A 15,130-nucleotide genomic window follows, 5' to 3' on the forward strand; every position below is an offset into this window, starting at 1 on the left:
GGGCTAACCTTTCATCCATAATCCTTCCACAAGATGCCTTGGATAACATATTTCGGAGAAAAGATTGTAATTGTTTTGTGCCAACAGGAACATCCCCAGTATAGTTAAAGTTTAGAATCAAGTCCGGTTTATGATTCCGTATTCATCACCGATGTTTTTTAAAATCACATCTCTCTACATACTTTCAGAAATTTTAAAATAAATAATTTGTTACCAATTGGACGCCATTTTGGTTCCAAGGGCGAGCGCTCGCTTCCGTTCAGCACATCACTGTTCGCCACTGTCGAATGCGACAGCGAGCGCTCGCGTTGTTGAACACGCCTCAGGCCTTCTGTGCTTGCACAATCGGAAGGCCTCGGGAACCAGGCTAAGTGCCATTGGTGTTTGTCGGGGGGGGGGGGGGGGGGCACGCACCGACAAAGAAATCCAGGCCTATCAAAGTTGGAGAATGCGCGGAGCGAATCCTGACGGCCAGAGGGTGTCAAGAGTCCCTGGAACCTACCCCTCATAATATAATTTACAAAAGTGAAATTACTAAAAAGTAGGGCTTGGACACCCCCCCCCCCTAGATAGAATGTTCTATCGTTAAAATGACAGATGTCCTACGGACCTGGTTTTAGATAGAATGTTCTATCGTTAAAATGACAGATGTCCTACGGACCCGGTTTGTGACCTGAGCGTAGCCTGGTCACGGTAAGATTATTCTTTCTACCCCCCCCCCAAACTTGAAAAATACAAATCACCCCCACCCCCTCAGGGACCCATGTATGAGATTGGGAGGTGACACAACCTAAAACTGGTTAACACTATACCTCAGTCAATAGAGCGTGGTGGGGGGGGGGGGCTCTATATCCTACCTCCCTTCCATCCGAGAACACTTTAGACTACACACTCACAAATTGATAGAATTATTAAAAACAAATTTGCTAATATTAAACATTCATGTAACTGTTCTTTTATTCTTTCAGAAATCATCTAAAAATCTCATCAAGGTGTCTGACCATGTACCCCCGTACTTGGGCCCAGGATGTGTTACGGTGTCATCTCTGTGAGACCCCGGGCCCCCCTATGTACTGTGACATTTGTCATATACATCTGTGTGTAGCCTGTGTTGGAAAACATCTCTTAGATGAATCCAAAGAACACAAAGTAGTGCCATTTAAGAAGAGGGGACTAAATCCTAAATGTTCCAAACATTCCACACAATTATGTGACCTTCATTGTGAACAATGTAACATTCCTATTTGTGTGGAGTGCGTCTCCTCAGGTGAACATATAGGACACAAACAAGTGGGCATTTTAAAAATACTAGATACTAAGAGAGAAGCCTTACAAAAAGATCTTCAAGAATTAGAAAATATCATTTATCCTAAATACAAAGAGATTGCATCTAACATCCCAGTTCAGAAAGCTGATTTGAATAAAAACTCCAAGAAATTAACAACAGCTCTTGACAAGCATGGAGAAGATTTGCACAGAGAAATAGACATTGCCATCAAGAAACTGAAATCTGACGTGGATGAAATGGAATCCAAACACCTGGTTGTCCTTGATAAGCAGGAAAATGAAATAAAGCGCACCATTTCTCAAATCACTCAGGACATTGCTGATCTGAAGAAATTACTCAACTCCAATGATGTCAGCCTTGTCTCTGCCTACAAATCCAGGATTGCTGAATTCAGAAGATTGCCTCCTAAACTCACAGTTTCCTTACCAAGATTCACTCCTCAGAAAATTAACAAAGAACAGATTTATCAGCAGATTGGTTCTCTGTCAGCGATATCTATCAAAACAGAAGAACATGGCTACACTATGGATTCTCCCGGTGCTGAGTCCTCTCCCATGGACAGACCGTTCATTGATGTACCACGGATCATCACAGATATAAACACAGAGTATGGAAAATCTAATAGATTAGACAGTGTTTCCTGTCTGACTGATGATGAGGTATGGACGTGTGGTGAGGACAACATGATGAGACTCTACAACCTTCACGGTAAACTACTGAAGTCAATCCAAACCAAGTCAGGGAACATACCAAATGACATAGCAGTGACACGGAGTGGTGAACTAGTTTATACTGATCCCTATGATAGAACTGTGAACATAGTGAAGAATACACAGATACAGACAGTGATCAGACTACAGGGGTGGAGACCTCTCAATGTCTGTAGTACCTCCTGTGGTGACCTCCTGGTTGTCATGATCACTGATGATAAGAAACAAGCAAAAGTTGTGCGTTATTCTGGCTCCACAGAGAAACAAACGATTCAATACAATGACAAAGGACAACCTCTCTATTCATCTGATAGATACTCTAAATACATCAGTGAGAACAAAAACCTAGATATCTGTGTAGCTGACAATGTAGCTGGTGCAGTAGTGGTGGTCAATCAGGCTGGGAAACTCCGGTATACCTACACAGGTCCTCCATCTACTACCAAGGTACCATTTAGACCAGCCGGCATCACTACAGACAGCCAGGGTCGGATCCTGACAGCAGACAAAAACAACCACCGTATCCACATCCTGGATCAGGACGGACAGTTCCTTTGCTACATTGACAACTGTCATTTAGAATATCCATGGGGTTTATGTGTGGACACCAGAGACAACCTCTTTGTGGCTGAATATGAAACAGGTAAAGTGAAGAAAATCCAGTATTACATGTAAACAAACTGTGATCATAATAATTATTACATGTCTACAGAGTGAACATCAAATATCAGTAAATAAACTGATTGTGTTTAAGTGTTGTAATACATTGATTAACAAAATATGTATAACTATATCAAATCCACGTATTACCAAACTGTTTATTTTTTATATGTTATGTTTGATCAAACTGCTGTGATTGTCACAATTCAGAGACTGTGTATTGTTCATGTACATATGATTACTTACCATCTGTATATTTTTCATGCAAATAAACTGGTTTTATATGTAAATAAATGTAAATAATCAGTATTTTGTTGATGTGGTTTCTTATATCATAACATTATAGGCTGTTGACATTTGCAAACATTTCTAATTCTTAGGTAGAGATAGTTCTCTAACTATAGTGAAATGAAATATGTCTGCATGTATAATTATATATAATTGATTTAACTATTCAATAGATAGGAGAACTTGACCTAATTCTGGAAAGAAATGTTTACATTATCAAGTGCTTTGGGATCAATATTTCAGAATATATGAATATTATCATGATTATAGATTTCAGACTTATTATGGTAATAACAACTAGTCTTCTTGACACTGATTCAAAAATTGACACAGATGCTGGAATTCGACATTGAGTACTTTAGATACAAATTTCCTATTAACTAAAATATCTTGGATTCTATATTCGATTCGAAGTTGATTTTACATAGGTCCCCTCCCCCCTTTCTTTTGCAAAGATAGACAGAATCATAATCAATGGATGAATGAATCATTCAATTTTTTAAAAATCTCACCGCTAATTTAGTGTTTTAATCTGGAAAAAAATTACATCAAGGCAAAATTTGTAGTAGTTTAAATATTAGTTTTCAGGTCGACATCACGAGTAGTTTGACATTTGACCTTGTTATTTTAAAATCAATAAGAGTCATTTACTCCTAAATGGGTTTCAACGACTCAAGTTTGAGGTGTAGCTCAATCTAATTAAAATTAGATCCTTCACGCTCTTGTATTTGATATGTAGCTAAAAAAGGATTCTAAAGATATTACATGATACATGTGTATTGCTTAGTCGATTGTGATATCCTACATTGATAGTGGTTATCTAATCCTTTTAAGGTACCGGTATCACTGGCGTTGGAAACAAATTGAAAGTGGGGGGGCTAGACTAATCCTCAGAAATATTGAGAAAAAAGTAATTCCCAAAATAATGGAAATCCTAATCCGTATACTTCCAAAAAAAAACTTACTTACCCAATTTTTTTTTAGGGGGGGGGGGGGCTAGTATATATGCTTCTGAATCCAACTTCTCGATCTTTCAAGGTAAATTTAGGAACAATAATCTTTCCTGCGAGAAAAGAGAAAAAGTGTGTGTGTGTGTGGGGGGGGGGGGGGGCTGAACCCTCTATCATGCTATGTTTCTAATGGTTAGGTATAAATTTGCAAAAAAAGTGTGGGGGGGGGGGGGCTTTTAATTTAGTAAGGAAAAAATCCATACATTTTACCTTTTTAAATTTGGGTATTTTCCTATATTTTTATATATACATGTAAACCTTCTCTTGTGAAGGGGACCAATACAGTATAAACATGGTCATGACCATCGAGCCCTCTTAAATATGTCCACTCAGCATACAAGTTATGGACCTTTGATATCAGGAACAAGAGCGAAAGCGGAAATAAAATAAAAGTTCAGCATTTACATCGGTTTCTAGGGATTTTTCCCATGGGGATCCAAAGGATAGTTTTTTTTTCCAGGGAAGGTCCATTTTTAAGTCTATTTTTGGTAATTGTAATATAAATTGTATAAGTTTTAATTTCCTAAAAAAAAAAGGGGGGGGGGTGGGTCGAATTTCAAACCACACAATATTATTGACATTTTAAAGAAAACTAAATTTCATGGAAAATGCATGCATTTCACACATACTAAAATACACATCCTTAAAAAGAATGACTAAGAACAGATTCTGAATTAATCTCTCTCTCTCTCTCTCTCTCTCTCTCTCTCTCTCTCTCTCTTTCTCTCTCTTTCTCTCTCTCTCTCTCTCTTTCTCTCTCTCTCTCTGTGGTATGGCAATTTATTTACAATTACAGCTCAACAATTAAGAGAGCTCGATGGTCGTGGCCATTTTTATACGTTCTTTCTCTCTTTTAGAAGAAAACCTCTATATTAAATAATAGGAAAATACCAAATACAAAAGGAGTAATATACATGGTTTTCTTCTTTACTAAGTAATAGTTTGTAGCTTAACAAATCTTAACTTAAATTCATAGGTAGATCTGATGGTGAACCTGTTGACCGACTAGCCTTTTTAAACGATTACATGTTTACTTATACTAACTTCTTTATATAAAAAAAGATCAAGTTAACAATAAGCGGTTCTAAACCTTTGATGTCATCAGTAGCTGCGTATATTTATCTACATCCAGCAATCCACTGAGGCTGGTGAATTAGTCCTTGGTTTGCTAGTGATGACAGTGGCGTACGTAGTCACACATTAATTTGACCCTATAAGTGTATACGACAAACCAACAATAAAATGTGATAATTAAAAATGTATGAAAATAAATAAGTAAAATGAAATGAAAATGAAAAGAAATGCTTAAAATAATTGACTATATAAGTATAACCGGGGTCCTTTGGCATGAATATATACTGGTACTAGGCAATACATACATTATTGCTGGTCAATATTAATTGGCACATAGCTTTTTAGGTTAATAATTTATTAAAATAAAGTTATAAATATTCATAAATGTACAATCATGCAATTGTTCATTTGAATTATTTGATTTATTTAAAATATACCGACTATAACTCATTTCCCCCGTTGGCAAATGACTTCTACGCCATTTACTAAGTATATATGGAGAGAAAATTAATTGTCATATTTGAATTATATTTAAAATATACCGACTATTACATTAGTTTGAAAGCCCCCCCCCCCCCCACCCTTCCTGCCCTCCCCTCTGACTTGCTTTAGATTTGATAAGTTGCAGTTGTTTTTTAAACCCAAAATGTAGAGTAAATTTCAATTAAAAAAAAGATTTTCTTAGAACATATGGTCATGGAAAAAAAAGAAAAAAATCGCAATTCTTCACATAAAAATCTTTCTTATCAAAAAAAAATTCTTTGTTTTTTGTTATCATATTTTGACGTTTGATATCAGTTTAAAATTTCTCTATCATAAAAAGAGATCATACCGATATTGTGATATTTTTATTATAAAGATATCAAATTGATTGATATCTGAAGTTCTATTCATTCAAAAAATAAAATGATCGACATTCGATCTATATTAAAGGTTCAAGATAAATTTAAAAAGAAATCTTCATATTCTTCATATTAAAAAATAGATTAGCATTTGTTCTTAAAATTACCAAACAATAATGATTGCAAGAAGTTATATATTAAAAGATTGATAAACTACATGTAATACATTCAGATTTCTTTTGGGTAGAAAATTAAAGAAGGATAACTCTGAACATGCTCACCGAGCAGGAGTTATCGAAACTTGACATGGCGGACGGGGAATTAAGAGACAATGTCAGTAATCATTGAGCTTTGTCCATATTATAAGTGGAAAGTGTAAAAAATTATTTTTCCTTGATATTGTTATGTTGATTAATACAGGTAAGCGGTATTTTAGAAATGTGGTATTTTATGCCACATGGTCATTGTTTCCATGGCAACAACCAAAAATAGACAAAAACACTAAAATACCAACAAATCATCAAATTTGTAAAAATAACAATGCATATCAACATAAAATTTTGTTAAATTTGAAAAAAATTGATAACACTAAATTTTGCATTTATTTGGAAATCAGAATGTCAAAGTATTATTTCCCAAATTGCTTTTTTAACATTTTTCATTGTAAAATTTAAAGTATTTTTAAAAATTAATTTCTCTAAAAAGTTATCGAAACTTGACATGGCGGACGGGGAATTAAAAACTCCCTTGTCGACAACGCCAACCGAAGATTTTAACCCACTGGCGGAAGATCCAGACAATTTCATCAGGTAGATTAGCTTATTGTAACTTAGATATTTTGCAAAATCAAAATAATCTTGCTAAAAAAATGCATCCGACCTGCATTAATGCTGCAAGCAAGCAGTGTCGTGAACGTCGTACATGTTATCTTGGACGGAATGACTAGGTGATACAAACATTGTATCATTGAGTCTTAGAATACACAAAATAAACACTTAGCTATCTGTTGGAAATTATTTACATTTGAAAGAGCTGTAAGACAGTGTTTCAAAAAATGATTCTGTGTAAATGGGTTCAAGGTTGGTGTTGATAAAAAAAGGGCTTGGAAAGGGGAGGGGGGTGGTAACACATTAGTGCGTTGTCGACCTGGTTAGAACAGTGTTTGATGAAATTGAAATAAGACTGTAATGTTTGATGCAGGGTGTTTTTGTTGGTTCATCAATCCTTGGAGTTACATATGCCAAATTACATGTAAGGTGCAATAATGATAAACATGATAAAAATTCCTATAGTCTGAGAGAGAGAGAGAGAGAGAGGGTATCGGGTGCGTTCGCCCTATCCACATGTTCGCCTAAGTCCGTTCGCTCTAGGTCCCTTCGCTCTAATTATCGTTCGCCCAAATAATCGTTCGCCCTAAACCTCGTTCGCTCCTTGTTTCTAAATAAACCATATTATAAGTTATTTCATTTACTTTTAACTTAAAACTTGTTAACTTTTATTAATTATTCGTATTACAGCATTATTGTAAATAATAGCATTTATGTAAATTGTGATATGTTATTTTTATGCTGGTACCAAAAATAGTAGTCTAGTCATAATATAATTGTAATTCTAATTTTTGAGTACTTTTGAGTATTTAGCTGATCTTCCTTTTTGTCTACATTAGCCAATCAGAGTGCGGCATTTAGTCGCGCGATGTTTTGACTAAGTCACTTTAACTGTCAGCTGTCAACAATTTTGTAAACACCGCAGTCAACCCACCCTCCTTCCCCTTCATCACCAGTGTAGTTGGGGATTTATTTTGCAATGTATTACACATGTTTGTTGCTGTTGATGTATGAAATGCTGTTTTTGTTCAACAATATTTTTGTTGCATGTATATTTGGTACATGTTATAATGTATACATCTTTGTTTAATATGGGGGAGGTCATTTGCTCACCTTTTATAACTTACATTCAATGTCTGGTAATGGATATTATGACTGTTTGAAGACCTCCCCTTATTGCCTAATTTTTCTTATTAGCAAAAATAAATGGCAGTACATACACACAACCAAGTTTTATATTTTTCTATCAATCCTAGACATATCAACAATATTACATAAATAATATGTTTTCCTTCATCAAAAAAGACGCAATTGGTATAATTGTAGGATTTTATTGCCGTAAATTGTCGATAACCGTCTTCTTGTTTTTGTAATGATTCGCTTGGTGTTTTTTGAAGAATTAAAGAATTTGGGACGTTAATTGGCTCATTCAGAAGCTTAGCAAATGATTATCACATATTCTATATATACGGAAATGGAACATGTAACTGTATCAAACTACTGTCAACCATGGTGATAATTACATGTATGTAGAAGTAGAAAGGGCGGTATTGTTTTCATTAATTATATATGTATCTTTCAAAATGTTTAAATCGACCAGAATACAGAAAAATATATAAATTAATTAATTAATCCTATATAAAATTAAGGCGAACGGACACAGTGCGAACGGCGTCAAGAGCGAACGGACCTAGGGCGAACGAAAACTAGAGCGAACGGCGTCAAGGGCGAACGCGTTTTAGAGTGAACGAACAGCCAATCGAGAGAGAGAGAGAGAGAGAGAGAGATATGTTGCATTATTTAAACAGTGTTAAAAATGAATTATTTTGTGTTTTTCTATGGTTATGACAGGTTATTGCCATGTTTATGAAGTGTGAAGTGAAATTTAATTTTGTCAGTTTTATTTTTTTTTCTCAGTGGACATTCTCCTCAAAGACAAGGTCATCATGATGCCGATTGTAGTGGAAGTGAAGAAGAGAGTGATTACCAATGTAATTCTATGGAAGAAATGTCAACAGGAAACTTGTATGGTGTCACCCCACCAACTTATATGCGTGGAGTAAAAGAGACAAGAAAAAACACCAGACAAACATTCAAAAATCATCCTATAAACAATTCACAGAACAACTGAAGAAGGCCTCCAAAAAGTCACATCGAAATGCGGTTATAAAAGAACGGTATGCAAATGACCCTTTATTTTGCAAACTTGGACATATAGACCCTGACGATAATTTAGACAAAGATTTTGCAGACTTTTTTGCAAGATCCTTTAAGTGAATTTATTTAAGAAATGCCTTAATTCTTCCAACTTAAATCAAGCAAAAAGAAGTATGCCAAATTTTGCAGTAGTGAATTATATTCAGCTGTGCATAGCATTTTTAACCCATTAAATACAATCATTGGAAGTTTTGTGGAATTTTCTATTACATAAATGGAACATGTAACTGTATCAAACTACTGTCAACCATGGTGATAATTACATGTATGTAGAAGTAGAAAGGGCGGTATTGTTTTCATTAATTATATATGTATCTTTCAAAATGTTTAAATCGACCAGAATACAGAAAAATATATAAATTAATTAATTAATCCTATATAAAATTAAGGCGAACGGACACAGTGCGAACGGCGTCAAGAGCGAACGGACCTAGGGCGAACGAAAACTAGAGCGAACGGCGTCAAGGGCGAACGCGTTTTAGAGTGAACGAACAGCCAATCGAGAGAGAGAGAGAGAGAGAGAGATATGTTGCATTATTTAAACAGTGTTAAAAATGAATTATTTTGTGTTTTTCTATGGTTATGACAGGTTATTGCCATGTTTATGAAGTGTGAAGTGAAATTTAATTTTGTCAGTTTTATTTTTTTTTCTCAGTGGACATTCTCCTCAAAGACAAGGTCATCATGATGCCGATTGTAGTGGAAGTGAAGAAGAGAGTGATTACCAATGTAATTCTATGGAAGAAATGTCAACAGGAAACTTGTATGGTGTCACCCCACCAACTTATATGCGTGGAGTAAAAGAGACAAGAAAAAACACCAGACAAACATTCAAAAATCATCCTATAAACAATTCACAGAACAACTGAAGAAGGCCTCCAAAAAGTCACATCGAAATGCGGTTATAAAAGAACGGTATGCAAATGACCCTTTATTTTGCAAACTTGGACATATAGACCCTGACGATAATTTAGACAAAGATTTTGCAGACTTTTTTGCAAGATCCTTTAAGTGAATTTATTTAAGAAATGCCTTAATTCTTCCAACTTAAATCAAGCAAAAAGAAGTATGCCAAATTTTGCAGTAGTGAATTATATTCAGCTGTGCATAGCATTTTTAACCCATTAAATACAATCATTGGAAGTTTTGTGGAATTTTCTATTTTGTGGTATTGAGAAGTATTATTTGTTGTTGAAGGACTGCCCCTGCTGGTTCGGTCAAGTGGTCAAAGTGGACCCAACAGCTGAAACAGCCATTGCATTGTCTCACACACAGGTACCATCTTTACCATCTACTGTTATGCAAAATATTCAGGTACTACTATCCTAATGTACCGTTTATGGTTAACTTTATCCTACAAATGTGAAGATTTACAAGATGGAATGATTTACACTTATTATGAGGAGAAATAGTATGAATGTAAATATTGCAGAAATATTCACTTGTAAATTGATTGGACTAGAGAAACATTTTTGCACCATGAAAATTGAATGTCTTTTTTATGTGTTGATGTTTTAAACACATGGCTTTCCCAAGCCTCGTAGTTGTGGTGTTTCTTGAAGAACATGATGACTTTTTTACTATGCCCCCCTTCGAAGAAGGGAGGGCATATTGCTTTGGTAGCAAGGGACAGTTTCGCATAAAGTACCCAGATTTTGATGTATAGCATGTAGGTCCCATAGTGTTATAGGGGGTGCTTGGGAGTCAGATGCGAAACGGCGGCTGTTGACAGGTGTGCTCACTTTTCATGCAAGAAGAAAGTAGGGCAGACGGTATAAAGTGAAATAGTGTGAAAATGACATGGATGGGAGGTGGGGCGGTACAGACGGGCAGGGAGGGGACATGTTTGGCTACAGGTTGCACCCTGTCCCGGGGGTCATCTCTCTGCAGGGAATACGGTAGGGTGGGGTCTAAATGGGCCAAAATGGGTAAAATTTTGACATTACACAGGGGGGTCAATTAGAAATTTTATTTGACCAGAAAAAAATATGGGTGTCATTTTGGGTAAATTTTTATCCTTAATGTCCTTCCTTAAGTCTAACAGGTAGTTACAAGTCATTTTTGATCCAGGTGCAAATTATATTTTTCCCGCAACATAGTGCTAAATGGGGGTACCCCCACCCCACCATTTCATGCATAAAAAAAACTGTCCCCTGCTACCTTCAAGCATAGGTCAAAATTATGAATTCCCCCAAAACTAGTTTTAGTGACATATTTGTGTTGCATAAGATGCTGTTAGTTCCAATTGGCCAGATTTTGTCCTCTGTTTACACTCATTTTTGGCTTGGTAGCCAATGAAAGATAACTCTAATATTTGGCTAGGAATAGGCAGTGATTACTAAGCCTGGTGAATAGCACACTGGACGGACCTGCAGACACTGGGGGCTCTTGGTAACAATATTTTTGGCTTATGCTGCCCCTTCACTTCATTTCATTAATTAATTAAGCAGATTATTAATTGAATTATCAATTAAAATGGCCCATTGATTTTTCCTTATTGTTAATTACAGGCACTTGACCATATTTGGTTTTAACCTCTGCATCTCTAATGTAATTATGTCTGCAGTTTACAAAATCAATTTAACGGAAGAGCAGAAAGCTCAATTCGTATCTAAAATTGAAAGGAAGGTCGATAGGACCTATTTTTGTCATTTTTGGTTAGGCAGCCTTAACGAGTCAGGGTATGGGGTTTTTCACCCCGTCATAAACAGTAAACAACACAAAGTATTAGTGCACAGATTTTATTTTTTATACAAGGACATCATATTGACAAAAATTTACATGTTTCTCATCTGTGTCACTGTAAAATTTGTATGTACACACAGCATTTGTCTATTGTGCCGCAGTCTGTAAACAATTCATGGAAAACATGTAAGTCGTTAAGGAGATGCATGGGTCATGAACCATATCCGCAGTGTCTGTTTCCATAAGGTAGTATGATTTTACTGTTAAGGTTTAGCGGTTAACTCCTCACGCATGCTCATTTGCCCTGTTTTCCCTTTCGTTATTGTAGAGGGAGAGTTCTCGGAGTTTTTGGTTCATTTTCTTCTTCCTCCCAAAGTGTCGACGAGTGGTCTTGTACTTACCGGTAATTGTTTTTTTTCGTAGGCTGTGGTACTGCCTCAGGCGATCGAGCTGTGTCATCCTCTGGTGGAATGGTCCTGCATGGTCCCAGCGCACACCGACCTTGTTGGCAATGAGAGATGATGAAGATCCAGTGCAGTGAGTAGAGGTATGAACTGCAGAGTGACACAGTGCGGTGAAGTTTCTGGCCCAAGTGAACACTGTCTGATCGAGACTCTCACATTTATTAGTAGTTGAGAGTCTGCAGATTTTTGGTAAGTTTTGGCCCAGTATCTGCTTATAAATGACCCTCTGTATGCTAGAAATGTCTTCAGGTTCCAGGTCCAGGTGCCTTCGATAAGGTAGGAATTTGGTGCTGTAAGTAGGTAGGTGGGCATTGCATGTAAACGACATTCTGCGACAGTGGTCATGGACTCCGGAAAAGCACCGCAGAATGTTGGATATAGCCTGCTCAGCCTTATGTATGAAAAGTTCATCAGACTTGCACAGTGTTCTTACGTGCACCAGTTCATATCGAACTTGTGCTCGCACACATGTTGCCAGTCTCTGAATAAAAGCATCGCTGTTGCTACTGGGTGGGAGGGGGGACTTTAGCTTTATGCTCCTGATGTTCTTTTGCAGGTTCCTTAGCTTATGAATAAAGCACTTGTACTGTATGATTTCAGTGCCAGTCGCTGCTGAATAGTCTCTGAGTGTCTTATCAAGTTGTGCAGAGGAGTCACTGGTTACTGATCTTAGGGTACATTGAGAATGTTCTCCTCGCGCAGGGAATCTAAGTTTCTCCTCACCAGGGTAGCTTCATTTGATGCAATGGTCTCATCATTCTCATAATTTTTCTTGCAGTTCTGGTGGTCACAGGATCTTTTACTACAGAACTTGTTGGCAGTCTGTAGCACCAGCAACAGAGTCCGGGGAGTGTTGTTCTCCACAAGGGGTGAGAAGCTCAGAGTCCCAGCCTCGAAGCTGGCCTGTGGTCTGTTGTTATATAAAGTGTCAGTCTCCAAGTCAACTTCCGTCTCCTCCCTTCCTGCCAAGCGGTTCACCTTCCTCACGTATCATTGGTTTTCTCGCATGCTCTCAGAGTTAATTTTTTCCACTCATTCACAGAGTGAGTTCAGTTTTCGCTGCATTCCCCTTGTATCAGGTGCCTTAACATTAAGGCAGCTGAGAATGAAGCTAGTCTCTGACACTCGAACCTTTGTTTTTAGGCAGCCAAGTAAAAGGGCCTCGTTGAGGGTTCCAGTCTCCGGTCCTCTAGATTTCTTGTGTCTTTCGTACAGCTGCACTTGACTAGAGCTGAACTGACAGGTAAGACACTTGGACTGGCCTGTTATGCAAAGTCCTTGTCTCTTGGAAATGCTAAAGTTCATTTTAGGGCTACTGCAGTAATGGTGAACTGCTGTTTCTTGCAGTAGCGTGGTCAGTGATTGTACCTTGACTATAATGTTTTCTCCGTCAGACCGATCCTCACTTGCAATTTTGACTGTTGTAGGCTTAACAGGACGGAGACGGGATGGCAGAACCGCACCGGACTGTTGGCATGAAGAGGACATGGATGAAAGGGCATCTTGATAGGCTTCCTGGGGCGGACGCATCCACTGGTCACTGGCCGAGACTGACCGGGAACTGTCATCAGCATCTCCAACGCCGTCGTCATGGCAAATGTCAACAGGTACTACTTTTGAACTGAAATAGGGATGACCCTTTTGGAAATGCCCTTTGCGTTTTCCGTGGTTTATTCTGTATTGGGTTCTCTTGGAGCGGGGCATGTTTGAATGTGGCCTGCCTTTGGGTACCTGCTACATATAGTTGCAGCACTTGGTATATCCCATTCCTTTTATCACAAATGTAATTTTTTAAATTGAGAGTGTAACCAGTATCTGATAAGGAATTTTCCCTCTTATGAGGCTTTGTTTGGATTATAAGGCTGAATTGATGGATGCTGTCAGTGGTGGTCACAGATCATGTCTTCAGATTATCTCCCCCTGGATTTAAGACCAACTGCACATTATCACTTGCTGAGTTTAGATAAACAGTCATTGAGGGGATACATGACCCGTGTACTAGGCTAATTAAAAATCCTTTGTATCAAATTTTAGTATTTTAAGATGTTTTATGTGTTTTAATTGTATTTAATTTATTAAAAATGTAGGGAAAATTCAAAATTATAGACAATTTTGGCTAATTATATGTGTAAGTGTTTCTTCTTGATGCAATAAGTCAGAGTTGGGAAAAATCTGTTGTAAAAAAAACTATCGCCTCTGTAGTATATATTTCTCCATATTTTAGTTTTTTTCAGTCTTTTTGAGTTTTTGAAGTTTGGACTCTGACAACTCATACTTTCTCGGAAAGAGCTTTTTTATTCAAAATCTACATGTTTTGTTCCACTGGCATATTTCATTCTTTAAGTATCATCTTCAAAATTTGTCAAGTTTACTCCGTCATAGGCTTGAGTAGTCTTTAAGGCAGTTTCACCCCTATTTAAGGAGGTTCACTCAAAGTTAAAGGTAGCAAGGGACAGTTTCGCATAAAGTACCCGTCAATATTTTAGTAAAAATAAGTGTTACTGTATTTGAAGGCCTGTATGTACTATGAAAATTAGTGAATTGATTATAGGTGATAATTTTATGGTAGCAGGGAGTCATTCCTGTATTTTGATGTAAAGCATGTAGGTCCCATAGTGTTATAGGGGGTGCTTGGGAGTCAGATGCGAAACGGCGGCTGTTGACAGGTGTGCTCACTTTTCATGCAAGAAGAAAGTAGGGCAGACGGTATGTGAAATAGTGTGAAAATGACATGGATGGGAGGTGGGGCGGTACAGAGGGGCAGGGAGGGGAAATGTTATACTACAAGTTGCATCCTGTCCCGGGGGTCATCTCTCTGCAGGGAATACGGTAGGGTGGGGTCTAAATGGGCCAAAATGGGTAAAATTTTGACATTACACAGGGGGGTCAATTAGAAATTTTATTTGACCAGAAAAAAATATGGGTGTCATATTGGGTAAATTTTTAACCTTAATGTCCTTCCTTAAGTCTAACAGGTAGTTACAAGTCATTTTGATCCAGGTGCAAATTATATTTTTCCCGCAACATAGTGCTAAATGGGGGTACCCCCACCCCACAATTTCATG

At 37.2% G+C, this 15,130-nt stretch overlaps 2 protein-coding genes across 3 annotated transcripts in view; both read left to right on the forward strand.

Annotated features, from left to right (window-relative positions):
* The window catches only part of LOC136269578 (E3 ubiquitin-protein ligase TRIM71-like), a 139,807-nt gene extending 137,024 nt beyond the window's left edge, over window positions 1-2,783 (forward strand). For both annotated transcript variants that reach the window (XM_066070944.1, XM_066070943.1), the window contains exon 2: window positions 969-2,783. In XM_066070944.1, coding sequence (XP_065927016.1) covers window positions 1,003-2,673 — 1,671 coding nt within the window. In that variant the 5' untranslated portion in view covers window positions 969-1,002 and the 3' untranslated portion in view covers window positions 2,674-2,783. The remainder of the gene's footprint in view (window positions 1-968) is intronic.
* The window catches only part of LOC109620061 (E3 ubiquitin-protein ligase TRIM71-like), a 130,465-nt gene that overhangs the window by 102,289 nt on the left and 13,046 nt on the right, over window positions 1-15,130 (forward strand). The gene's annotated exons all lie outside the window — the stretch shown is intronic.

Source organism: Magallana gigas, chromosome 9 (genome assembly GCF_963853765.1).
Source record: "Magallana gigas chromosome 9, xbMagGiga1.1, whole genome shotgun sequence".
Taxonomy (NCBI): domain Eukaryota; kingdom Metazoa; phylum Mollusca; class Bivalvia; order Ostreida; family Ostreidae; genus Magallana; species Magallana gigas.